The sequence below is a fragment of the Chinchilla lanigera genome, unplaced genomic scaffold (assembly GCF_000276665.1).
Source record: "Chinchilla lanigera isolate Chin_1 unplaced genomic scaffold, ChiLan1.0 scaffold00036, whole genome shotgun sequence".
NCBI lineage: Eukaryota > Metazoa > Chordata > Mammalia > Rodentia > Chinchillidae > Chinchilla > Chinchilla lanigera.
Genome location: NW_004955437.1, coordinates 4,393,717 through 4,420,021, shown reverse-complemented (window position 1 = coordinate 4,420,021; position 26,305 = coordinate 4,393,717). Strand labels below are relative to the sequence as shown.

General features: G+C 56.5%; 1 protein-coding gene across 2 annotated transcripts; it reads left to right on the top strand.

Moving 5' to 3' along the window:
• Window positions 1-1,849: 1,849 nt before the first annotated feature.
• On the top strand, window positions 1,850-25,934 carry Glp1r (glucagon-like peptide 1 receptor; the record flags this gene model as incomplete). Of its 2 annotated transcripts, XR_001235111.1 has the most annotated exon segments (13): window positions 1,850-1,946; window positions 2,581-2,688; window positions 9,347-9,465; window positions 9,799-9,905; window positions 12,262-12,415; window positions 12,969-13,128; window positions 17,853-17,913; window positions 18,484-18,553; window positions 18,666-18,754; window positions 19,085-19,223; window positions 20,174-20,215; window positions 24,703-24,925; window positions 25,529-25,934. XR_001235111.1 is itself a non-coding variant. In XM_013517124.1 (12 exon segments), coding segments are annotated over 12 exon segments (1,314 nt in total), but the record flags the coding sequence as incomplete, so codon positions are not given.
• Between the last annotated feature and the right edge of the window lie 371 nt (window positions 25,935-26,305).

The following is a 26,305-nucleotide window of genomic DNA, read 5'->3' as shown; positions in this document are numbered from 1 at the left end:
AGATGTGGGCTCATCCCCCGGGAGCCCCAGGCTCCCTGCAGTTTACTTCCTCACCGCTCAGAGTTGGTGATAGAACCAACTGTTTGGAGCCCCCTGGAGGTGGGTGGCCGGGCTGACCTCCATGGTGCTGTCCCTGGGAGTCGCGGAGCCCAGGCTCCTTCCTGCTGCCTGTCTGGACACACCTGCTGCCCGTTCCCAGCCGCGGCCTTGCTTCCTGCCAGTTTTCCTACCGAAAACAAATACAGTGAGGGGCTCTCTCCCCGTCCCTCTGCCTGCTCAGCACCAGCAGCTGCTGCGCGGAGAAGAGACCTTTTGCAGGTAAAAGGGGCGAAGAGAGACGAAGGAGGCGGCCAAGAGGCAAGACGGATCCACTAGGACTCTAGTGTAAACTGCCGCCCCCTCAGCTGTAGTTACAATCACGACGTGGCCTTTGCGGTTGGTATAATTGATTTCTTTTTCTCCATCCTCCTCTCCCCAAATACAACACTCCTGCTGAATTTTGCTCTCGGAAGAGCTGTGTCCTTCAAGAAGGCTCTGGCGACTCATTTCAAGGATGCTCTCGGGGCTCAGAGCAAGCCCCCCACAACTTCCGAAGCGTTCTAGGTGGCTAAGGACGGCTGTCTCACAAGCCCTGACTCACCCCGGACCCAGGCAGGCTCACTGAGAAACTTGGTCCCTTGTGTGCTTCAGAGTTTCAGAGCTTTAGTCAGGGGCGCAGGCTTCTGAAAAAAACCCTGATTTAATTTCCGTGCACGTGTACATGTTTGTGATTTCAAAAAGTAAATTTTTGTTTTAAATTATGTATATACCCTAAATTGTAGAGAAAGGGCTCTCTGGTCATTTCAGCCGCAGCAGCCTCTACATGAGGAATATTTAAGGTCGTTTAGGAAAATATGGAAATAAAAAAACATCACAGCCTCAAGACGTCGCCAACGGCACTGTGCAGAAATGAGCGGAAGGGACAGTTCAGGGGAGGGGTGTGGGGGGCTGTGTGCTCAGCAGCCAGTTCTGGACCTTCCCTAACCCACTCAAGGGGAGGACCCCGCCCATTGCAGACGGAAGGCCAGTGTTCTGGAACCTTCCTGACTTCTTCCTCCCCGTCCTTGGGATGACGCCTGCTCCTGGCTTATAGAGATGCTGGCTGGATCCTGGATCTGTGTTGTGTTCGAGGGGAGCACTGGGGGTTCCGCTGCTCTCCTGTACCTGTGACTGCGTTTGCGGTAGGGATGCTAACGGTGGACATCCAGGCTCTGTCTGCTGCACCAGATGCCACCACATCCCAGATCTCAGTTCCCCAGCAAGCCACCAGGCTCTGCTTCCCGAGGTGCTGTGTGCCCTTCATGGAGTTCCTGGCCCACTGTGCCCTCCCTCTAGAAGGAGTTCTAGAAAGGTTCCAAGTGCAGGCAGCCCCCAGGCAGGCTGACTAGGTGTCAGGAGAAAGGGAGCCTCAGGCAGTGACCAAGCGGTGACCCTCAGGAAGTCTCTTCCTCGGCCAGGACGGATGACACCATGAATGAGTCACACACTCCCGCCTCCCCTTCACCCACGCACCCCCTGGAAACATCCATTCTGTAGCAATGTTCTGGGTACCTGTGACCCACCAAGCTATGCACGGTCTCCGGGAGGGGAACAGATGTCAGAGGCTGCGCCTGAATCCCCTGTGCGACAGTCACTTGTTCCCTCCCCTTTCAGAGGTGACATTGGTCGTACTGGGCATTGGCCAAGTAAGGTTTGTGCTCTGAGGTCTCCTGGAGCTCAAGAAATCCAGAGCGTAGGGGGTGACAGGGAGGAAGGGAAGGGCTGGCTGGACCCTTAGCGCCCCCACTTCTGCTCCCCTCCCTCCACCCAGGGTGCGACCGTGTCCCTGTCGGAGACAGTGCAGAAATGGCGAGAATACCGACGCCAGTGCCAGCGCAACCTGACAGAGATGCCACCCCCAGCCACAGGTGGGTCCGGGTGGGGCCCAGCCAACTCTTAGAAGGCTTAGGTGGGCCCCAAGTGCATGGCTGGGCACCAGGTTCCCGTCTGGGACACCACACCTGCCCTGTGCCTCCATCCCGGGCTAGCTGTCCCCTCACCTGAACACCTTCCGTCCGCTTTGCACCTGTCCTGAATCCTCAGGTCCTTTAAGCCCAGCTCAAGCACTTCTTCCCCAAGGACTCTTGTCTTGGGCCCTTGACCGTTTGCGGTCAGCTCCAGGGCTGCTGTCTTGTCCATCCTACCCCTAGCGTGAGCCTTTCAGAGTAGGGACCTGGCCTTTCCCCTTTGTGTCCTCCTTAGCCCATCCCAGCCTGTGCATGGACTGATGGCCCAACAGAGCGAAGAGTACACGTTAGCAGGGTGTGGTGTGCATGCCTGTAGTCCCAGCACTCTGGGAGCCTGAAGCGGGAGGATCACAGGTTTGAGCCCAGCAGGGGATATCGATGTCTTACAGAGAAGGACAGTTCTTGGCATATAGTAAGCACTCGTCAGGGGGCAGCAGGGTACAGCTCCACGGTGATTAGGGCTGGTGGGGAGAGGAGGAGAAACACCTCAGCCCGGCACGGGCGGGCACTCAAGGACTCTTGCCATCCCCCACAGGCCTGTTCTGCAATCGGACCTTTGATGACTACGCCTGCTGGCCAGATGGGCCACCAGGCTCCTTTGTGAACGTCAGCTGCCCCTGGTACCTGCCCTGGGCCAGCAGTGGTGAGTCTGCCACCTTCCCTGTATCCTGGAGGCAGAGGTCCAGTAGGGGACACTGCTTCCTTGCCCTGAGACACTGCTTGGGCCGTTTCAGAGAGTCTTTAGGTGTCCTAGCTGTGGGCAGGTGTTGGCAGGTGTTGGGGGAGTGTGGGGTCTGACTTAGGACAGGAAGGTGACTCCCTCTGACCTAGTAGTTGGGAAAGAAGCCAGGTGGGAGCAGATGGGGTACACAGGGGTGTCCTTAGTCTGGGGTGAGTGTGTGTGACATGTGTATCCAGGTAGTCCTTCCTGTCTGCTTCCTGACTGTAGGGGTTCATGGGGAGCCGTGGTTCAGTGTTGGTGGCATGGCCCCTGCACTGGGAAAGGTAACTAGGTAGGTGGGAAGGGAACAGAGATCTATAGAGGCTGTAGGGGATGCCCTGACTTGAAGGGTGACTAGTATGCCCCCACCCTGTCTCTGTCCCAGCCTCCTGTGCTGAGGCTGGGTAGGGGGTGGTAACGGAGTCAAGAAGCTTTGCCAGGAGGTGCTGGGTCTCCATAAAGGGAGAAAGACACTTCTTACCATAAAATGTATCAATAGTGTTTATTGACACAGTCCTGTCCTAAAAGCAGAACACTCCTTTACCTTTACAACTACTCCATGCTTATGCTTCTTGTCCAGATGAGGAAACAGGACCCAGGAGGTTTAAGTTGCTTGTTCCAAATGAGGTGGGATTTGAACCTGGCTTTGCCCTTACCTCGGAGAACCTGACCCCAAGCAGAACCCGGCCCACAGGCAGCAGTGAGAATGAGGTCGGGCTGGGCCAAGCCGGGGGTCTTCCTGGAGGAGGTAGCCCCACAGGGCCTGACGTGGGCTTCATCCAACCTCGGTCCCTCTGGCAGAGGTGAGGTGCACAGGGGCAGCCGGGGCCCACAGAGAGACAGGCACCGGGCAGGCCTTGGAGCGCAGGAGTGGCCCATCTCACCACTGTGCGCCTGTACCTCATCCAGACTTCCAGCCACTCTCTGAGGCAAGTGATCCCATTGTGCTCCCATTTCCAGATGAGGAAACTGAGGCACAAGGATGCCAAGTGGCTTTTTTAAACTCCCAGGGCTGGTGAGTGGCGGGCCCAGGCATCCCAGGCTTACAGTCACTGAGCTCTATTGCTACACTTCATTTCCTAGAGGGGTGGTGCCTGTGTGTGTGGCTCTGGCCTGGGGACAGGTGAGTGGCCTGGATGACCTCTGCTGACTGCCACACGCCTAAGGAGATGCCAGGAGCCCTGCAATCTACTGGCTCCACGTGGCCTGACTGGCTGTGTGAGCAGAAGTTCCCAGACCTCTCTGTGCCTGCTTTGCTCCCTGGGGAGGTTGTAGCTCCGTGAGAGAGGGTAACTGTCCGCGTTTCCCTCCCGCCCTGCGTACCTCTGCCTCTGCCATGTGCACACACCTGCCCTGCCTCTCGCAGACTGGGGACCACCACTTGGCCAGCCCTCACTGGGCCTCTAGACCCCAGGGAGCCAGACAGGGGACAGGGCCCATCACTCAGCGCTAAGCGCCCCCAGCTCTGCCTGCTGCTTGCGGCTCCATCCATCACCTTTAATTTTATTTGAGCAGGAAATAGGTCCTGGTGGTGCCCGTTTATGAGCGAACACGGTTTTATTGCTTTCTCCATGAAGATAACGGCCTCTGCACAGGCCCCCTGCCAGCTCCTCCCCCTCCCCCTCGCCAGGCTAATTTACTCCCTTCCTGACACTCGGAATCACCAAGTCTGCCTCCTCTCTCCCTGAGTTAGGGACCTCAGAGATATCCACTGGGCTTCTGAGGCATAATCACCATCTCCAGCCTGGCGCCCCCTCGGCAGAGGTGTGTGGCACTGGAGCCTCCCTGGCCCACCCCCGCCATGTGGAAGCAGATTGGGGGCAGTTGTGGAGCTTCCTGGGTCCCTAAAGGGGGCCAAGTAGGTATATGGTGTGCTGAGGACCGCCATGCTGGAAAGCTTTAGCACCTCTAGGCCTGAGAAGCCAGGGGCAGGAACGGGGTCAGGGGTCCACCTGGCAGCTGGAGCTTTGATGGAGAAGCCACCGGCAGGCCCGTGGCCGCAGAGAGGTAAGTCCACTGCGGGAACCTCCGCACCCAACAGGGAGGCAGCGGGGAGAAATGACCCAGCCCGGGTCTTCGAGCTGAGTGCCGCTCACTGCCCCCAACCAGCAAAGGACAGGGAACTGAGTGACGCTGTCCCCAGGGCCAGCCTTCTGGGGTGCAGAGCTGGGCAGAAGAGTGGCTGCTCTGAGAAAGAATCAAATTCAGAACAATTGCCAGAGTCCTAGGCTGCGTCTTCACCAGGAGCTCAGGGTGCCCTGAGACCTCTGGGATGTAGAGTGTGCTGAGGAGAAGCTCCCGAGATGCTGAGGTGCCGAGGAAGGTCAGAGCCATCGTGGGCCTGACCCATGGCCTTGGGAAGGCTTCCAGGGACAGGTGACACCAGGGTCAGGCCTGGAAGAACTGGCAGCTGCAGAAGGGAGAAGGGCTGTCCGCGGAGGGAGGGAGGAGTGACATTCAGGTGGCACCTTGGGCACGGGGCCGGGCCTCAGGCCTCAGAGCTACACAATGTCCCAGGGAGGCCAGCGAAGCCCTGGAGTCCTGAGCCCTGGAATTGTGAACTTGGGGGTCAGGATGGTGCGGAGAGGGTGGGAGCAGGTGAGTGGCAGGAGGACAGTGTTCCCAGGAAGCTCCCGGGGACGCAGGATGGGGTGGGGAGGATTGAGGGCCTTCCCGCCCTTTGGGTGCCCGAGGGGGAAACCAGCAGCCTTGTTTACTCACCAACAGCTGATCTACTTGTTGCAAATCATTCTAGCCTCATTAGCTGCCCCTCTCCTGATTTCTACCTGTTTGTTAGCTTAGTTCTAATTATATGAGAGTCATAAAAAGCTTTTAAAATAGTCTATAATTCACAATTTGGAAACTCTGACAGGTGCCTCCTCTAAGTAATATTGAGCCGGGGAGTCCTTACGGCAGCCCAGGGTTACCAAGGGGAGACTGAGGCCCAAGCTGGGGCCCAAGGAGCTCCAGCCGGAGCGGCATCCTCAGCGGCGGCTCTGGCCTCGGTGAGAAGGCGTGGGGGACACAGGGTCTCCACTGTGGCTGTGTTTTGAAAGCCTGCTGTGCACCAGGAACTTCCTGTGCTTTATCTCTTCAGAAAGGGTCCCCTTTTACAGACGAGAAACTGAGACCTGGGAGGGAGAGTGAGCCATGCGGGGTCCTGCAGCTGCTTGAAGGCGGAAGCAGAATCTGAACCTGAGTCCCTGGGCTCCGCCCCCTGGCTCCTCCCCCTGATCTCCGCGGGCGCCTTCATTGGCAGTCTGCCGCTGCGGGGAGGAGCGGCGAGCAGGCTCTCTGAGTCTCAGCGTCCCTGTCTGTAGAATGGGGCCCGGCAGGTCTTGCTGCCACCTCTGTTGCCACGGTGCGGGAGCTAATGGATTCATGAACAGCTCTCCACAGCCCTGAGTGCCCGCGTCCACGTGGAAGGGCGGCTATTAGCTTGATTACAGAGGCCGAAGCAGTTTCCGGGAGGGGAAGTGTTTAATTGGGGGTTTTATTTCCAGCACCAGGGGCTGACTTAATGAAATATCCCTGGGCCTCCTGGCACGCGGCTGCCCGGTGCCACCTCTTGTTGACAAGCGGAGCCAAGCCCCTGGCTGTGATTGGCCAGCTCCTCCCAGGCCAGATAAAGCTGGGCTGATAAGCAGGGCTGTGCCCGGACCCAGCCCACCTCCAGCCAGGATGGGCGCCTGGGGACCGCGGGCTCCTCCGGGAGCCAGCCCTGGCTTTTAATATTTGATGCTAATGGAGGGTAACTGACAGATGCACCCACACAGGCTGGCTTAGCTCAGGGACACAGCAATCCCTCGACTCTGTGCCAGGACTGCACACGTCTGTACCCACCTCCCCAGCTGGCTCTGAGCAGAGGGCCCAGGACCGTGCCAGAAGCCAAGGGCCACACTGGCAAGGGGACCTGCTGGGAGGGGCCGCATGGTGGGAAACCCAAGCCCCGAGGAAAGGCAGAGGAGGAATGGCACATGGTCACTGTTTACCTAGCAACAAGCTGGGCTGCTAACTTGGCCTCTGGAGGCCAAGAGGTACAGTTAGAATCTTCACTGTGCTATTTCCTAGCTGGCTGATCTTGGGCAAGTTGCATGGCTGCTTAGAGATTGTGTTTCTTCATCTGTAAAATGGGATGAACAGAGCCAAGCTCACGACATGGTTGTGATGTACAAACCACAGATTCAAAAACAGTCTGTGACCACACAGCGAGCAGAGCAGCTGTGAGCGAAACATGTAGGAGAGGTCCTGCAGTTGCAGCGTGCCTGATCTATGCCAGGCCGTGTGCCAGCTGTGGGAAGCCACACCGCTGTGGGCGGATGGCTTGCGTGCCAGAAGCTCCATCGCTGTGTTGTCGTCCTTCCCCTGGGCCCCCTGCCTCCCTGCTTTCTCCTCCCTTCCTGCCATCCAGCTGGGCTACCAGGCCACGCTCTGACACCAGTTTCATTCCCCATGGAGTCAGCCCGAGTCTCTATATCTGCAATCAAAGACTGATTTTGCTGCCCATCCGAAGACTTGACCCCAGTAGAGAATTTCAAGCATCCATGAAGCAGATAAGAGAGGCATCTGGGCGCCTGAGAGGCTCCCTTCGAGTTGCTAAAATCAGACACGTGCCTGCCCCTCTTCTCTGCCTCCCTACAGGCCTGATTTTGTTAGTAACTCCCAGCGCTCAGCGCACTGCCGTTCCCCACCGGAAGTTCCACCGTTAGCTTTTTAGGTTTTCGTCTGTCTTCCAGGTGAAGTCTTAAAAGGCAGTTTGTCCCGAGGAAGTAATGCTGCAAGCTGATTTGCCTGCTGTGTGCCCAGCTTACCCTTTCTCTTGGAGAAGAACCTTGTCCTTAAAAGAAGGGAGAGGGCAGAGAGAAAGAGCTGGGAGGCAGCAGGTGCTGGGTGACAAGGACAGGGCCCCGCTGACAGGCCCCGCTAGTGCACAACAGACCCCGATGTAAAGGTCTCCCTGCCGACAAACCAGGGCTCGGGATCTGTGTAATGGAGCCCCCGGCCTGGGAGGGAGCCCCTGGGGACCCTGATGCGTGGGCTACACATGGCCACGAGCCTCTTCTCACTGCTAATTGTCCATCTGGACACTGACCAGCCACTGCCACCCAGGGCCTCTGGTGGCTTCTCCTTTCTCCTTTCCTCCCACAGTCCAGGAAGCTATTCTTTAAAATCCTTTCAGTCTTTTTGAATTTAAAATCCTTTTAAAATGTGTTCTGGGCCTCCGGCTTCCCTCCTTGATTCCCCTAGGCCAGGCCCCCTCCCCTCCGCCTCTTGTTCCCGATGCCCTGGCCTTGGTGCCCAACTCTGGTCTCCTGCAGGGAGGTAAGGAATGGGGCATCTCCTCCTAGAAAGCATTCTCCTGGCCTCACACGAGCCTGGGGCCACAAAGCCCCCCATCTCTCTGCATAGGGAGGCAGGGGGAAGAAGGGAGGCTGCCACAGCAGCAGCGTATCCAGGTGGGATGACAGTGGTCTCAGGTGATGTCCCACTACCAGTTCTTCTGCGGTTGTGTTTGTGGCACTCCTTTCTGAGGACTTCTTTGGTTTTTCTGTGAGAGTCTTGATTCCATATTCAGAGTCCCAGAAGGACTGCTGGATTGCTTCCCTCTCTCAGGCTAGGAGGTCTCCAAGGGCAATTTCCACCTTCAGCATATGACTAGGGGTTACTTGGAGATAGAAGCTTGCTTTTCCTTCATAAGGGGAGAATTTCTAAGAGCAAAGACTATATCTGCCCCATGAGACTGTGTGTTCCTTTCAGAGCAGGTGGTTTTTCAAAGGAAATCTGTCTCCTTATCAGATGGGGACTCCCTGAGGATGGGCTGTGTCCCCTTCCAGTGAGGGCTTCCTGAGGACAAGGCTGCGCTTTCCTCAGACCAAGGTTTCCTGCAGTTCCGGCCTTGTTGTCCTTCAGACTGAGGATCCCTGAGGACAATACCGTGTCTCCCTCAGACCAAGACTCCCTGAGGATGGGGCTGTGTCTCCCCTCAGACTGGGGCTCCCCTGGGTGGGGTTTCCTGAGGACACTGCCGTGTCTTCCTCGGACTGGGGCTCCCTGCGGATGGGGCTGTGTTTCCCCTCAGACTGGGGCTCCCCGAGTTGGAGCTGACTCACCCCCTTTCTCTCAGCTCTGCAGTACCAGCGTTGTTCTCAGGGTCTGTTCACCCCCAAGGAGTGTGAGAGGGAGATGAGTGCTGAGTCTGGAAAATCAGGGGTCGCAGAGAGTGGCTGTGGGCCTGCCAGAGCCATTTCTGTCCAGCGCCGGCCCTTGTCATAGTGTGATGTGAGGCTGGATCCGGACTAAACCGACCTCATCTCAGAGATGTAGGTTCAGCCAGCTGCAGTCCCAGGTGATCGAGAGGGAGAGCCTAGCGATGACCCCCTGTCCCATGTCCGGGCCATCGTGGTGTGTGTGTGTGTGTGTGTGTGTGTGTATCTGTAGAGGGGTCCAGCAGGTCACTAACTCGGAAGCATCAGTTCTGGGAGAGCAAGGGTCACCGTGAGGCTGGAGAGGGATGGGGGCTCCAGCATGGGGCGGGCTGCCGGCCCTGAGCCGAGACTCAGCTGCGCGTCTTCCCACCCAGTGCTGCAGGGCCATGTGTACCGGTTCTGCACCCCAGAGGGCCTCTGGCTGCACAGGGACAACTCCAGCCTGCCCTGGAGGGACCTGTCGGAGTGTGAGGAGTCCAAGCGTGGGGAGAAAGTGAGCTGAGCGGGGGTTCTTGCCTGGGAGGGGGCTGTGGGGTCTTTGCGCTGTGGGCCCTGGCTGTGGGCATCTCGTCCAGCCCTGTCTGTGGGTTTGCACACCTTGCTGTGTGGACACAGTGGTGTGTGTTCACCACTCTGGCCTTCAACTGGACCCCAAAAGTCCCAGGAGCATCTCCACAGATACTACCTTTCTTGGTTCTGGAATCCCAAGTGGGGTCTGGGCTGGGGCCCCACCTCTGCCCCTGGGCCCAGGAAGGAAGAATGTGGGGAAGAGAGGGCCACGCGTGGGGTGTGCCACATGCATACTTGTGTCCCTGTGTGCACACAGAGCTCCCCGGAGGAGCAGCTCCTGTCCCTCTACGTCATCTACACAGTGGGCTATGCACTCTCCTTCTCCGCCCTGGTCATTGCCTCCGCCATCCTCCTCAGCTTCAGGTAAGGGGATCTGCAGCTCAGAGGAGGCTGCCTTCTGCTTACACTCTCCCAGGGAGAGGCGGGAGCTCAGCACCAACATGCCAGTGCAGCAGGTCCTTCTCTCCAAAGCCCAGGAGGCTGAAGACAGGACAGGGTGCTCTGTACCCAGTGGGCTCTCTGCTGGGTGCCCAGGTGCATATATACTGCAAAAAAGTACTCCCCCCGCCCCCCTGCCAGCCTGCTTTACCAATGCGTGGAAACTCTGGGGACCCTCTTCGGTGAGCAGAAGTGATTAAAAATTCAATATAAATTTTAAAAAGATTCAGTGATTAGGGATTCTGCTCTCTTTGCAGCTTGATAGCCTCAGTGGAAAAGTTCTTCCTGAGGTCAAATCTAGATGAGACCCTTCTTCTGGAGTCAGAGCTGGGGAGCGGCTTCCTCCCACTCCTGGGCTGCACGGAGAGAGCGGGGTTCTGGGGCAGGAAGAGTTCTGAGGGCAGGGACCTCAGGACACCAAGTAGCAGGGGCAGTTCCTTCTTTTTGTCCTGAGGAATCTGGCACAGTACTGGCCATACAGTCAGTGCTCAATAACTGCATTTATTGGATGAATAGTGTCTTACTATGAATTAGTTCAGGATTCAGAGGGGACAAAGCATTATGCTTCCCTGGCGACCCTGTCCAGCCAGGTCCCTTTCCCTGCCAACCCCCACCACTAAGCCCTGAATTTGCCTCTTGTAATTCCTACCCATTTCCTTAGCCTTTTACCATATTTGCAAAGTGTCTGTAAAAATATACAGCATGGTCTTGTGTGCTTTTCACAGTAGGATATACCCTCTTTGAGTCTGTGGCTTTTTTTTTTCACTCTTTATGCACAGAAGTTCTGCATTTTTTTTTTAGTTCTGCATTTTAATATAACAAAATTGGTCAGTTTACCATATGTGCTGCCAACTGATAAAAAAAATTAGTTTTGTCAATTGATTAAAAATTATTTTTTCCAAAGACTACACTTCTTTATGCTCATCCTTAAGAAATCTTTCCTTATATTGGGAGTCACGAACATAATCACTTATTTTTTCTTCTAAAAAGTTGTAGAGGTTTGCTCTGCTTCTTATGGTCCTCTGACCCACCGTAATTTTTCACCATTATTTTTGTGTATGATGAAAATTGGGGATTTAATAATTTAATTTGTTTTCTCCGTATGTACATATAACTGATTGCCTCCATACCATCTAGTGATAACCCCTCCTGTCCCTCGTGGTTATTCTACCATGCATCAAGGCTCCATGTATTTGTCGGTTGCTTCCTGTCATTTATACCCTTTCAATTGTCCCTGTTCCAAAAGCATGGTGCCTTATCTCCTAAAGACTTATTAGAAACTTTACTTGTCCTATAGCAAGAACCTCTTTCATGTGGTTCATGGGATGTGGACTATTCTTGGCCCTTGGCGCTCCTTTAAAAGTTTTTAAAGTCCCTTGACCAAAAAAAGTTGGAGCTTTCATTGCAGCTGCATTGAATTTATTCATTAATTTTGGGAGAACTAATAAACTCCTTCAGGATAGTGAGGATTTCTGTCCATAAATGCAGTGCATCTATGCATCGTTCCTTAATTTCTTTTGTGGGTTTTAAGCAAGTTTTATAATCTCCATCATGATCTTGCCCATTTTCTTGTTATATTTACTTTCCAAGTCCTATCCTTTTCTACCCCTTTGCTTTACAGTGGCCAGGATCTGTAGCATCCGTTGAATAGAAGTGACAGTAGCACAATTTCTTATTTTGTTCCTGGTTTTAAAGTACAAAGAATCATAAGCACTTCTGGTAGGGTCTCTAGCCTTTATCAGGTGGAAAACTGCCTTCCTATTTCTAATTTGCTCTGCCTTTTGTTTTTGTTTTTGTTTTTTGGTTTTTCTTCGGTACCGGGAACCGAACTCACGACCTTGCGTTTGCCAGGCAGGCGCTTTTGCCGCTGAGCTAAATCCCCAGCCCCTTGCTCTGCCTTTTAACACCAAAGAATATTAGCATCTGAATTCCTGCCTGTTCCAGCCCTGATCTGCCTCTGTGAGCAGGACAGAGACATTAAGATGTTGTGAAGAAGCAAAGTCCCTGTTGGGGAAACTCATCTCCACACATCAGTCTCTTTGGTTGTGGAAAGAAGGTGCAACAGCCAGAGGGACGGAGTGTGGGTGGGAGTGACGACCCTGCTGAAGGCTTCTTGGAGAGGCAGGACTTGAGTTGGTCCAGGATCTCCAGGGTTATGGGGAGGAAGGACATTCACAGGGGAAGACCTGAGCATAGCCCGAGTTGGAGACATGCCCGATGGGTGGGCTGATAGAGCCGATGTGTGGCCATCTTGCCAGGGGGGCCCCACCTTCTCCCTCAGGCACCTGCACTGCACCAGGAACTACATCCACCTGAACCTCTTTGCCTCCTTCATCCTGCGAGCCCTGTCCGTCTTCATCAAGGACGCTGCCCTCAAGTGGATGTATAACACGGCCGCTCAGCAGCACCAGTGGGATGGGCTCCTCTCCTACCAGGTAGGTGGTGTGACCAAGAGGGAGACGGGGGTGGCTGGGGAAGGGCTGCCCTTGCTACTGCAGGAAAGGCAAGGAAAGGCAAGAGGCACCAAGCCTTGTGCTCAGGGAGCCTTGCATTCCCCTGGTCTGATGGGAATGCAGTCCAACTTAGGGACCCGCCAGTCTGATGAGAGGGGTAATCTACCCAGAGAGGCCCCTGACGGAGGGAGAAGACCCTATCGGGAGTTCTCAGCATAATGCAAGGGAGCAGTCTTTGGAGACAGACCTGAGCTTGAACCGCAGCCCTGCCGCTTTCTAGCTTTGTACGTCAGGGCAGGTCGCTGCTCTGTGGCTCACGTTCTCACCGGTGTGGGGATGGCATTCCAGTGCTTTCTGCCACGCAGGGAACTAAGGCAGACGGAGTTGTAGAGCGCCGGCCCTGGAAGGAAGACCTAAGCTCTCTGGCCCTGAAATGACTTTGGCAGGGCAGTAGCTGGGGCAGGACGGGGGTGGGTGTCGAGAGGGAGCAGGCAGGGCTGCTGTCCCCACAGACCCTCTGTGCGCTTCCCGACAGGACTCCCTGGGCTGCCGGCTGGTGTTCCTGCTCATGCAGTACTGCGTGGCAGCCAACTACTACTGGCTGCTGGTGGAGGGCGTGTACCTCTACACCCTGCTGGCCTTCTCCGCCTTCTCCGAGCAGCGAGTCTTCAGGCTCTATCTGAGCACAGGCTGGGGTAAGGCCACCTCCGCCCGAGATGAGGTGGGAGGCCCTGACCCTGTCCGACTTGATACTCAGAACACACCGCTGGGCCAGGGCCTGCTGTAACCTCCTCTTCTCCCTTAGCGGAAGCCTGCACAGCCCTCTGCCCAAATTCCACCCCTACCACTGCCCCACACGGCGCTGAGGTCACAGTCCTGTCTTTCAATTCCCCTGCTCCCAAAGTCCTGTGGAGCAGGAGCTCCACACCTCCCCTGGGGCAGCTGAGCCCCTGAGGGAAACGGTGAGTCCTGGGCCTTGGTGAGGAGGACAAGGAGAGGGCGGCAGGGTGGAGACCGAGACCGAGGCAGGCGGGATGATGACAGAAGGGAGGGTGCGGAGAGCCGCCAGGCCAGGGCGACCAGAGGGGAGCCAAGGAAAGGGGGCGGGGGGTGGACCGCGCATGTGCCTGGAGCCCAGCTGGAAATGTTCTGGCCAAAAAAGTTTGCCAAGAACCATCGTGTCTTTTTTTTTGCTGGAACATTTCTGGTTGTGCTTCTGCCTCTCGCCACGTGGGATTCTGATGAGGAGCAGGGCTGGGGCCCTGCATTGCCGGGAGCGCGGACGGCCAGCCCTGGCTGGAGGGACTGCAGGCAGCCGCCTGAGACAGCGCCCCCGTTCCTCGCCAGTCTGCCCGGGCAGCTAAGGTCCCCTTCCCACACCACCGCACCCTCCGCTTGCTGTTCATTCACTCACACCCCTCCTTCCTTCGGCGCCCACCTCGGGCTACTCCGGCCTCCGAAACTTCCTCCTGTCTTGCCTTTCACACTTCTCCTGCCTCCGGCCCGTGGAAGCCTGCTCTTGGCCCAGGAAGGAGCTGGGCGTGTCCTCCCATGTGACTGCCGGCGTAGCCCTCAGAAGTGGCCCAGCCTCCCTACCCTGTCCTTTATGACATTGTAGAATGTTAGCGCTACAGAGGTTTTGGCCAGGAGCTTGAGTGCAAGACCCAGAGAGGGAGAGGGCCTCAAAGGCAGAGCAGGCACTGGAGCCCAAGGCTCCTGCTTCCCAGGCCCTGGGTCCCCTGCTTGTCACGCACAGGGCTCAGCCTATGTCACGCCCCTCAGTCCCCTGCAGGCCCCATCAAGTAGGCTCAGCCCCTGTGCAGGTGGCAGGTGGGTCCGGCTTCCACACACAAATGCCAGCTCCTCTCTCCTCCCCAGGACCCTTCGCCCCTTCTAGCCCTTTCCTCCCCTTCCAGGCTTCTTGAGCCAGCCAGGCAGTCAATCAGCAGGGGCAGCTGAGAGGCCAGCAGCTCCCTAGGGGTGGGCACAGGGAGGAGCGGGCCATCAGGGGGCACTCGGGCTGTCCTGGGATGGATCACTGTGTCTGACCATCCTAGGAAACAGCATCGGTGCTGTTAGGGCCTATCACCATGGCAACCCGAGGGCAGGACCATTCAAAGGGTCGGTGTGGAGTGTGCAGGGGAGCGGGGTGGTTGGTTGGAGTTGGGGGCACAGGGTGCCCTGGAGGGCTCGGGGTGAAAGATGGGGGAGGGGTGCCAGTCCTTTTCCTACCGCCTTACCCCCAAGCTCAAGGCTCAGGGTCTGTGGAACAGCAGGGTAGGGGGCATCTCCTCAACTAGAGCATCTTTTTCTTGAGGAACTGGGGTGGGGAGGGGCAAAAAGAGACAGAGGGACAAAGAGTGGGAAGGTGAGGCCCTTACAGACAGACCTGAGGGCTCTGTTGTGAGGCCAGGTGGCCTGGACCAAGTGAGGACGCCTGGGAAGAACTTTTAGCTTCAGGCACAAGCAGAAGAACTAAAATTAGGACTCTGGCCCCAGACGCTCACAGGAGGGGCGGGGAGCAATGGGTGAGGGGAACATGACTTCCCAGAGCCGGCTCCGTGTGTCTCCCTTTGAGCTGCTCCTCCCCAGACTGGTTTGGTTTTCTAAACTGGAGAAAGATGCAGCCAGCAGGGAGTGCGTCACAGGGCGTGGGCTGTGCTCACACTTCTGCAGAAGACCCTGTGCGTGGGGATGGAGGTAGATGAATGCGGCTCACCAGACCTGGCTGAAGCACGTGTGAGTGCCCAAGAGGGCGCGTATCAGAGAGAGCGGTCAGCGCATGGCTGGCCTGTAATCCCACCTACTCAGCAGGCTGAGGCAGGAGGATCACAAGTTCAAGGCCATCTGGGCAATTTAGTGAGACCCTGACTCAAAAGTTAAAAAAAAAAAAGAAAAATGCTGGGAATATAGCTCAGCACAAAGCCCTAGGTTCAAACCCCAGTAGCGCAAAGAAGCAGAATTTCTGGACTTGCGTGCAGCCTGAGGGATTGGCGTGTTCTTGCCTGGAGATTCATTGACGCATTGAGGCTCTTCCCCCATTGATGTACTGATTTATCCATTTGCTCCTCCCGTCCTTGCCTGGCACTGTCTATGTGGCAAGATCCACGCCTGGGCACGTAAAGATCACTCTATTCCTTTATTTAATTTAACTTAATTTAATTTAATTTAATTCTATTTTATTTTATTTTATTCTATTTTATTTTATTGTTACCAGGAATTGATCTCAGGCCTCCTGCTTGCCAGGCTGAGCTACATCCCCAGCCCTATTCCTTTATATAAAAAATAAATTATGTGCTTTGTGTAAAATAAACGGGCCAGCTAGGTGTGGTGGTGCATACCTATAATCGCCGCACTCTGGGAAGCTGAGGCAGGATGATGACAGGTTCCAGCCCAGCTTGAGCAACTTAGTGACTAAGTGAGACCCTGTCTCAAAAGTAAAAGTTAAAAGAGTGCTGAGGATGTAACTCAGTGGAAGGCCCTGGTGTATACCCCAGTAGTGCACCGAAAGTGGGGGGATCTGATGAAGTCCGCTCGCCCCCCCCATCATCAAGTGCAGTACGTCAAAGCACAGGAGCTGCGCTGTAGCTGCTAGTGTGCAGATACCAGTGAGTCCAGGAGGTCCTAATGGTGTTAGGAAAGGCTGTGAAGTGGTTCCGCCCTGGAGACGACGTGCTCCTGCGGAGACCCCTCAAAGCCACCCACGCATGTGCACGGGTCCCTCTACCACATGGACCCGCATCCGTGTCCACGCGCCTTAATACTCACCCCCTTCCCTCTGTCAGACCCAAGAATCCAACTCAAGAGAGGCATTGCTAGAGACAGGCGGGGAGAAAGCTGGGGCTGAACGCTGTTGAGGGTGATTGGACTGGGTGTGGAGCCACAGCCCTGGAGTCCAGTCCCACCTGGGCCCTCCTGAGCTCCCGCTCCATCTCCTCACCTGTCCCGGGATGGTGGACAAACCTGGTTCAAAATAGTCAACCCAGGCTGAACTCTCAGGGCGACCCTCAAGGAACTGGGAGGCAATTGCTTTAGGGTTCTGTTGCTGTGTAACAAGGGCCTCCAGAACACAGCTGGCTAAAGCAGCTGATGATTACCCTGTCGCAGGCTCACGTTCAGGAATCGGGGTTCAGCGTCGCTGCGTACCCCAGCTCAGGGCCCCTAACTTAGATCAGTGACGACGTTGGCCAGCTTGCTCCATCTCAGGGCTTAACTGGCGGGTGGAGAATCAACTCCAAGCTCCCGCACCAGGCTGTTGGCAGGAAGCCTCCCTTCCTTTGTGCAGGAGCTTCTCTGAGTGACCCCATGGCGTGACAACTGGGTTCCCCCAAAGCAAATGATGAGCTGGGGTGGGGGGAACCCAAGACAAGTCTCAGAGTCTTTTCACCGGATCCTGGAAGTGATCATTACCGTGACTTCCGCCGTAGGTGACTGAACGCACAAACCAATCCCGATGCATTGCGGACCACAAAGCCATGACTACCATGACGTGGGGGTGGGTGTCTACCACACTCGTCAGCCCCGGGGTGTTAGTACTATAGTGAAATACCTGAGATGGCTGCCTTAGAAAGAGAAAAGGGTTATTTAGCCCACAGTTCTGAGTTTCCAGTCCAGGGTCAGTCAGACTCGTTGCTTTGGGCCTCTTGTGAGGGTGCCAGGTAGAAATGGTGGGGTGCACCTAGCTGAGCAAACTGCTCGCCTTATGCCAGGAAGCAAGAGGGAGGCTGGACAGGTGGAGCGGGTTCCTGAAAGCCTGTTGAGGGACAGGTCCTCAGTGACCTGAGGCCCTCCTACAAGGCCCCACCTCCTTCGGATGCCGCCCCCTAGCACTAGCCCCACCGTAGGGACCGAGCCTGTAATGCACCGGTCTTTGGGGGGATGCGAATCTAAGCGGCAGCAGAAGCCAGGTGGGGCCTCTGGTAGGCCTCTGTGGGTGGTTAGTTGTGCTGCCAGTATCAAGGAGAGAGCTCCTGTCTCTCACTCAAGCTTCTGCCCCAGCTGGCAGCAGGTGCACGGGCAGGGGGACAGAATCTGAGGGGTTTGGTGGCTGAGGGAGTTGGCTGAGATGGACACATGGCTGCAGGAAGGGGACCAAGGGCACCAGAGTTCCTCTGCTCCCCAGTCTGTCCAGCATGCCCTCCACCATGCATGGCCCTGGCCCTGTCTCTGCTCCCTGGATGTCCGTGTCCTGGGGAGAAACTCCGACACTGTACCTGTCCTAAGAGGGCCTCTTTCTAAGGAAAAGTCGGGGCGTTGGTGCGGGGCGTATGCCACCTCCAATCTCCCTTGCACAGACCAGTCTCAGAATAGTTTGGTGCCAGGCAAGGAGACCAGCTGGAAGTGTGAGGGCCCTGGGCACACATGGCAGGGGCTCTGTCCTGCCAGCCTCTCCCCTCTGTCTTTCCCTCTCTCCTCCTAGGTGTTCCCCTGCTGTTTGTTATCCCCTGGGGCATTGTCAAGTACCTCTATGAGGACGAGGGGTGAGTGTCCTGCTCCCGGGGGATCCGGTTGCTGAGGTTGCCATCCTTAAGGTCCACAGGATTCTTGGACCCTGGGGCACAGAGGCTCCCACCTTTGGGAGGATAAAGCAAGGGACTAGCAGCTTAATGTATGAACTCGAGACCCCGCCTCCCACCCCTGCCCCAGGGTGAGATGGTGGCAGTGGTGCTGGGTCCTTAGGTACGAGGCTTTATCCTGCAGGCTTTTCTGTAATGTTGGTGAGGGAAATTGTGTTGTGTATCGTGCTAGCTATACATGTGATTGTGTTTGTAGGTCCATGGAAGGTTGACTGTGGGCTGTGTGTAGCTCTCTATATGTGACCCTGTAGCTGGGAACTTGCGTGTGTGTGTGTGTGTGTGTGTGTGTGTGTGTGTGTGTGTGTGTGTACCTGTAGAGCTCCTGCATGGCTCTGCAGGTCTGGTTATTGGGTAGCTCCATGGCTGTGTGTATGGCGTACTGTGTGGCTGGTGTATTTAGGCCCCTGTGCCTGCAGCAGGAGCCGGGGGCTCTGCGAGTCCATCTGTCCGCATGGTATCTCTGTCCCTCCCCAGATGCTGGACCAGGAACTCAAACATGAACTACTGGCTCATTATCCGACTGCCCATTCTCTTTGCCATTGGGGTGAGTGAGGGTGCGAGGGTGCAGGTGGGAGTTGCGGTGCACCTGGGCTGGGGCTAGGGAAAGCACCGGGGAGGTGGGTGCGGGTCCCCAGCCACTGCCATGTGCTCTGCAGGTGAACTTCCTCATCTTCATCCGGGTCATCTGCATCGTGGTGTCCAAACTGCAGGCCAACCTCATGTGCAAGACAGATATCAAGTGCAGGTGATCTCACCAAGTGGGCTGTGCTGGGGCCCCCAGCCCTCCTTCCTGTCCAGAGAGATCCTGGGATGCTTAATTTGGAGCCCTATGTGACCCGCTACCCCTGCCCAGGCTTTGCTTAGGACCCTCACCCTGCCCTTGGGCGGCCCCTGAGCTTCGAGAGCTCTTGCCCTCTTTCCTGCCCTCCAGAAAGCCTACCCAAGGTCGTTTGGAGTGGAAGGGTGTCTGTGACCTAGATGCCAGGCCCTGGCCAGAGCGGGGAGGGCACAGAGCGGGGAGAGGAGTCCAGCACAAGGTCCAGAATGACCCTGAAAGTTTCATCCTGCCTCCCAGACTGGCCAAGTCTACACTGACGCTCATCCCCCTACTGGGGACCCACGAGGTCATCTTTGCCTTTGTGATGGACGAACATGCCCGGGGGACCCTGCGCTTCATCAAGCTGTTCACAGAGCTCTCCTTCACCTCCTTCCAGGTGACTCATGGCTGGGGGCATTTTGGGGGATATCCCCGGAGTGGGTGAAGGAAGGCACCTGCCTGCATCTGCGTCGTGCAGGTGGGAAAAGTGAGCGGGTTGCAGCCTGAGGGAGTGACCCTTGCCCAAAGCTGCGTGGTGGCGCAGAGCCAGAGTGACGGTCCCAGGTGTCCTGACAGCTGGCCAGGCTTCTCTGCAAGCACAAGGGACAAGAAGCCTTCTGGGATGCTCCTTAGGGGCTCAGCCTGGCATCACAGCTGCTGTCCACTGTGTGGTGGGCACCCTGCCAGGTGCTTTAGACACGCGACGCATTTAGTCCTCATAGAAGCCAGGAGACTGTGGCACATCCCGCGCTTCACAGAGGAGGAAAGTGGGGCCGGGGGCCATAGCTCAGGGGTACAGCGCCTGCCTAGCAAGTGCAAGGTCACGAGTTCAATTCCTGATACCAAAACAAAGCAAAACAAAAAATAAACAAATAACAGAGGAGGAAAGTGGGGCACAGAGATGGTAAAACAAGGTTTGCAGTCACAAAGTTCCCAAGCTGGGGTGTGAAAATATAAAAAAAAAATGACCCCAGCCCCTTGAGAGTGTTTGGGATGTGGATGAGTAGGGGCAGAGGGGAGGCATGTGTGTGCGTCACGTCTGTGTAGACACGTCACACAGATGGGACATGGATTGGGAGCACTGGGACCCAAGGGAGCAGGTGGGAGGGCTGGGGACAGGCCCACGCTCTTGGGCAGTGTCCTTCCTTGAGTCCAGGCTCCTGCGGACAGGACAGGTATCTAAACGGCTTGTGCAACATCTGAGCAAGGGCTCCCTGTTCCTGCAGAAAGGAAGTGGGAGGGAACCCCTGCCCATCCCTGGGTCTGCCTGGGCTGCCCAATTTGAGGAGGGCATGCTAGGGGGAAGCCCCAGGGCACGTTTCCCTGCTGACCTCCTCTCGTTTGCAGGGGCTGATGGTGGCCATCCTGTACTGCTTTGTCAACAATGAGGTGAGGTGTGAGGGGGGACGGTGGGCCCTGCCGGGCTGCTGCCTTTGGCTGGTAGGAGCCGGGCCCTGGGGATGTCCTGCTCACCCCACTGAGGCCCTGGACTTGAGCCAGCCTCTTGCCTGAATATACCCGTGGGTGTTCTGTGCAGGTCCTGTGTGGATGCTCTCTGTGTCTGCCTGTCTCTCACACACATGCACACGCACACGTGCAGGCATAGCATAATGGTATTAGAATTTAAGGAAGACCGAGCCTCACGTTTAGGGGTCCCTGGGTGGCAACGATTGTCTACTACAAAGTGTCCCAACACACACATGATCAAACCACAGGCTTGGGACTTTAGTAATGATCATGTCATTTAATGGCCATAGCCCTCCCCCGCAAAAAACAAAAAAACAAAAAAAAACACTGCTAAAATTCTGATTTCGTTATTCTCATTTTTTGCACCTGAAAACACTGAGAGCCGGTGAATATAGCAAAGCTGCCCCAGGCTTGGCCCGGAAGTAGTGGCAGATCCAGGATCAACTTAGTTTTGATTTAAAGAAGAAAATACTGTGCCCTTCGTATACACAGGCGAGAGCCCTGGTCCACCAGGGAAAAGGGGGTAGATTCCTCCAGTGGCTTTTGGGTGCTGGTGGGAGAAGGTGGTTCTTGCTGACCCCACAAAGCCCTCTCCCCGCTCTCGGAGAGGATCAGTTCCTAGGAGAAGGGTGTTTGTGCGTACCTGGGAAGGCCTCTCCCTCCAAGATACCAGGTTTGTGCAAGAGCAGGGCAGGAGCACCCCGAGCTATCAAACTGTATGTCAAAAATGCCACAGCGTCTTCCCCCTAGATCCCTTCCAGAGGGGAAAACAAGTAGCCATGGGGCAGGAGCAGGGCCACCTCGGGTCCCCCAGGGAGATGTAACCCCAACAGGAAGGACCTGGAAGGAGACCAAGGACTTGGTCAAATCCCTTCAGGCCCATGAGTGTGTGCCTCAGTAGGGCTAGGACTCTGGGGACCCAGGGACACTGGTCCTCAAAGACCTGACTCAGTGTGGCTTCCATGTTGCTGAGGCTGGGATCTCAGGGATCTTAGAGTCAGTACGTGAATTCCGACGTCTCACGCTGCAGGTGTGGAGGACGTGGAAGGAACAGTGGGAGAGGCCCTCTGTGTTTCAGGGGGCTGTGAGCCGTGGCTCAAAGAACAAAGTGTGAGGTAGCAGAAAAGATGCGAGGATGTGGCTCAGCGTCCAGCCTCTCTGACCCACGCCCGTTGCTTCACAGTTGAGCAACCTCATCTGAGGAACCTCAGCTTCCTTATCTATAAACAAGGGCTAGTAAGGCCTGCCTAGGAGTTCCCGTGAGGGTGAAGTAAGGTAAAGCCTGAACACCGTGGGAATGGCGAGCCAAGCATGCGGTTCCCTTCCTAGCTGGGTGCTGAAGACCTGCGCACTCCTCCAGGCTGCTGCTTGGCTTGAGCAGCCCTGTATCTCGGGCTGCAGGATGCTGGGGAGGCGATCCTGTCACAACCATCCCAGTGCGCGGTGACTCCCAGACACTGCGGCTAGGACATTTCAGAGGACACTGCAGAGAACATGAGGCTGGGCAGCTGGAGGGGAGGGGCGCTGCTCTGTCCCGAGGCCGCCCCCAGGTTCCCGGAGCTGGCTTCCGTGGGGCTCAGAGCGTGTGGCCTGCACATCCCTAAGAGGGAGGGAAACCTGCGCCTCCTCAGCCAGAGCGAGGAGAGTGCCGGCCCGAGCGCTGCTGCTTTGTGTGCCAGCCCGGGAGTGGGATGGGACGGGCGACAGAGTGGCCGGCCTGTACCCCCATGTGGTGACCAGGCGCAGAGGCTGGGGGGAGGGACTGAGGCTCCCTGCTGCCACGCGGTCACCTTCCCGGTCTAAGTGCTGTTTCCCACTTTCCCACCTCTGTCCCGCAAGGCCCTGCTACATGCGCTCGAGCTCAGGCTCCCCACCACCCTTGCAGGGTCTCTCCCAGGCTCCTGGCCTCGCCCCTTCTCCCGATTCTGTCCCTGAAAGCCTAGTCACCTCCCTCCCCACCCACCGTCCACAGCTGACCCACCTTTGTTGGGCGGGAGGGACAGCCACACTTCCCTGCTCTGATCTTGGCAAAGAGCCTGATCCCAAAATCGAGTTGCGCCTCCCTGGCCAGGCCTGGCTCTACACCCCGCTGGTCTGGCTCCTCAGTCTCTCCCAGGCTCGGGCCGTGAGGTCCAGGAGACGCTGCTGAGAGGCCTGGAAAGTCCAGTGTCCCATTCCTTTAAACCCACCCCGGAGACTACCCCCAGGCACAGGGGCAGAGGCATCACCATCCCTGGACTACCAAAGACACACGAGGCCCCTGGGCCGAGGCCACTGTCCCCAAGAGCTGTTCTCCTGACCCAGAGTTGCCATAGCAATGCCAGGTACTTGTGACCTGAGGAGAAAAGATGGCCTGAGCATCGGGGCCCTGTGGCTGTCGAGGCCTGCGTCAGCTGCTGGTGGCCAGGGGTCAGGCCAGGGAAGGGACGCAGGGCTTGGGGGTGGTTTTGCGGGAGCGCGTGTCTGAGAGCTGGAGTGAGGCGGCTTGGGGGCCTTGGGTTCCATACTCCCATGCTGGGTCACCCCGGGAAGAGCCTCTCTTGCTTCTCCCCAAGTGGAAGTGGGGCTGAGTGAGCTCTGTCAATTCACCCCAAGCCCGGGCTGGCGTGGCGCCTGGCCAGTGAGGGTGCTCAGGACTGTGGAGCTCAGAGGGCAGGGAGGAGACACGGGGCCGGGTCTCCAGGATTGGGCTGTTGTCTTTACTGCATCTGCTTAGCTGAGGGACAGCCTTGATGTTAGATGCCCATTTATTCATTTAAAGCACACATGGTGAGCCCCTGCTGCATGCTGGGCCTCGTGCTGGGGACGGGATGTTGAGAAGGGGAAGGCATGGTCCTGGCATTGAGGTGCTTGCTCGCCGACAAGCAGGGAGCTGTCATAGCCAGGGACAAGCAGGACCTCAGGGCTGCTGCAGGCCAGGCATTGGAGTGAAGCTGGATCCGGGTTCAAATCCTGCCTGAGACGTAGGGAGACACCTCTCCTCTTCCCCTTTAAGCAGGGAGTGACGACGGGAGGTCCTTCACAGGCTTGGCGAGGAAGTGACTAAGATAATCTATGGAAGATGCTGCGCACATAGGCCGTGGTCCTAAGGACAATCCTGATTATGGGGCCACCACAGAGATTCACAGAAAGTGCTGAAGGAGCTGGGGCAGAAGGGGAAACAGTGTCAGTACTTTACATCCTGCCTGGCCAGCCGGGAGCCAGCCAGGAGCCTGGCCAGCCGGGAGCCGGCCCAGAGCAGGGCGCCATAGAGAGTGCCTGCTCCCCTCCTTCCCTCCCCCTCCCCAGGCCTGGGCTCCATGGTGCCGTGTGGGATACCAGACCATCCTGGCAGGCTGGCTCTGGGCGATCTCAGCCGTACTCAGCACAGAAAAAGTTCTTTTAAGGGATGGCATGCAGCCACACCAGGCGTCTTGCTGGGCTTAGCTAGACGGATGACAGAGGAGAGGAGGGTTGTTGACACAGGGGCTGGTGGGGGGATTGGCAGAGAGCCCCTCACCCACAGCTGCTGGCAGCTGGCCCTCCTGGTGCTTGGGCTTAGAGGAGCCTGGGCCGCAGGCACTCCTTGCATGGAGGCTGCGGGCAGGGTCATCAAAGGACAGCAAAGGGGCTCTGGAGGGCAAGTTGATGGGAATAACACCCAGAAGAGCAGCCGAGACCCCTCTCCGGGAACCACAGGCCCAGGCTATGCCCGGGGGCCGTAGTGTGACCACAACCCTTGAGGAGCTGGAGCTCTGCATTTGTATCTTTCTGCCCTGAGCCTCAGCTGCTGGACAAGGATTTTCCTGAGGGAGGCCAGGCACGGCACAGCAGGGATTCTTCTGGATGCTGAGCTCCCCGGGCTGACTGCACCTCCATTCACCCCAATCCCCCGAGTGGGACTGGGCCGCAGCTTGTCCCAGCCCTCTAGCTTCCTTCACTCCTTCCCGGTGAGGCTCAGGGGCCGGAGAGAAACCCCAGGGTTTAGATGGCCTGCAGCAGGCACCACGAGGGGTAGGGGTGTGCTGTCCTCTTCGGCTGTCCCAGCTGCGATCAGAGACACATTCTCAAGTCAGATTCCCTCCTCTCCCATCTCCTGTCTCCCTGAATCTCTCCCTTGCTCTCCCTCTCTTCCGTTAAATAATGCTGTGATGGATTGTAAAAGGTACTTAGCCGAATCAGACTTTAAGGATGGAAAGGACCAATTAGTTCATCAAACCCATCTCTCTGCTGAGGAGAGGCAGAAAATAGGAGACAACAATAAACAATTTTATTGGGATATTAATTTAGGTGCCCGAAGGCCTTGACTCATGTCTGTTAATATAATGCAGTGGATTTTTTTCCCTTCCCCACTAATGTAATAATGGGGCCATTTTGCGAGCAGTCGGTTTGCGTGATGGCTTTTGTTTCCCCTCCTTTTCCCACGGAAGGTCCAGATGGAGTTTCGGAAGAGCTGGGAGCGCTGGCAGCTGGAGCATCTGCACATCCAGAGGGACAGCAGCATGAAGCCCCTCAAGTGCCCCACCAGCAGCCTGAGCAGCGGGGCCACCGTGGGCAGCAGCGTGTACGCCGCCACCTGCCAGGCCACCTGCAGCTGAGACCCCAGCACTGCCCTCCCTGCGGTCCTTGCCGCTGGCCCAGTGGCCACGCCAGGTGGGAGAGAGCCTCCCGGGGGAAAGGGAAGGAAGGGACACGCGCACACATCCCTGCTTTCCCTCCCCACACCCACCAGCCAGGCAAATGGGCAGTGCCTCCTGGGACCGTGGACACATTTTCTCTGAGGAGAAGCAGCCTGCTAATTTGATCACTGTGGCAGGAGGAGAGGAAAAGCGATTGCTGCTAAAATGAGAAGGAGTTCTTCCTGTTAAGCCACAAGGCCCTTGGGGTTCCCCCAGGTGGAGCAGCAAATCAACCCCAGACTCAAACTCAAGGTCAATGGCTTGTTAGTGGGACCGGGGCTTGGGAGAGGAGGTGGTCCTGAGAGAGGCAGGTGTACCCTCAGCCGAACAGCTCGGTGATGTGGGCAGCTGTGCTTGTGCCCAGCTGGGGTCAGCCTCCTCTCCAAGGGGAGCTCTGTGTGCATCTGGGCTACTTGTTTCCCTCTATTGCCCTTCATCCCACCACCAGTTTCCCCTTGAGAGCTTTGTTGGGGCCACCAGCCGTGGCTGTTTCTGGAAGTGGCTATGAGTGGTGATTGGAATAAACCCGGAGGAAGAGTCTGAAGGTCTCCTTTGCTGATACCCACTTCTCCCCTAGGTTCTGAGTTGTTTTTGTGCCTGCTTCTGCCATACCTGGGATCCAGGGCTAGGGCCAAGGAGCCCAGCCCAATTCTGTCCTTGAAAAGATGCTCAAGGATCCTCTGGGGTTCATCTAGTGACACTTAAAGAATGTCCCCACTGTGGATGTCAACGACCTGCTACTCCTGGGAATCCAGAGGACTAGGCGATCCTTTGTGGAAATGCTTTCTATCTATGACCGGATTCCTGTTCTTGAATGGGAGTTGGGTGCATCCCCTAAATCTAGGGGATGTGACCGAGACGAGACTCCAGGGGAAACCAACAATCCCCATCATTACCATAGCAACAGGCTCCCCCTGCCCTTGGGGGCTTGTTTATACTTTATTCACTTTTCTTTATTGCTGTGAATAGTCTGAATGTACAAATGTGCAATTCTCATTTCTCCTACCTGATGGAAACAAAAACTAAAATATGGTTATTGTGATTATGCGTGGAGGCACCGGGGGAGTAATGAATTTGACCCACCCATACTTTGAGCTAATACACGTTCACCCTGCCTCCAGCCTCATCCCATAAGTAATGAGCAGGAGAAAGGCTGGATGAGGAAGAAAAATCTACCATGGCCCCAGCCGTGAAGAGAAAGCAGACTCTTAGCAGCACTGCAGAGACCCAGACAAAGGAGGACAGCCGTCCTGGGGAGGCAAGTGATGAGTATGCGGAGGCAACAGAAGCTTTTAGAGTGGGAGAGAAGTCCTGGGAGGGCAGAGGGAGAGGACAGATTCCCTTGTGAGTTAAT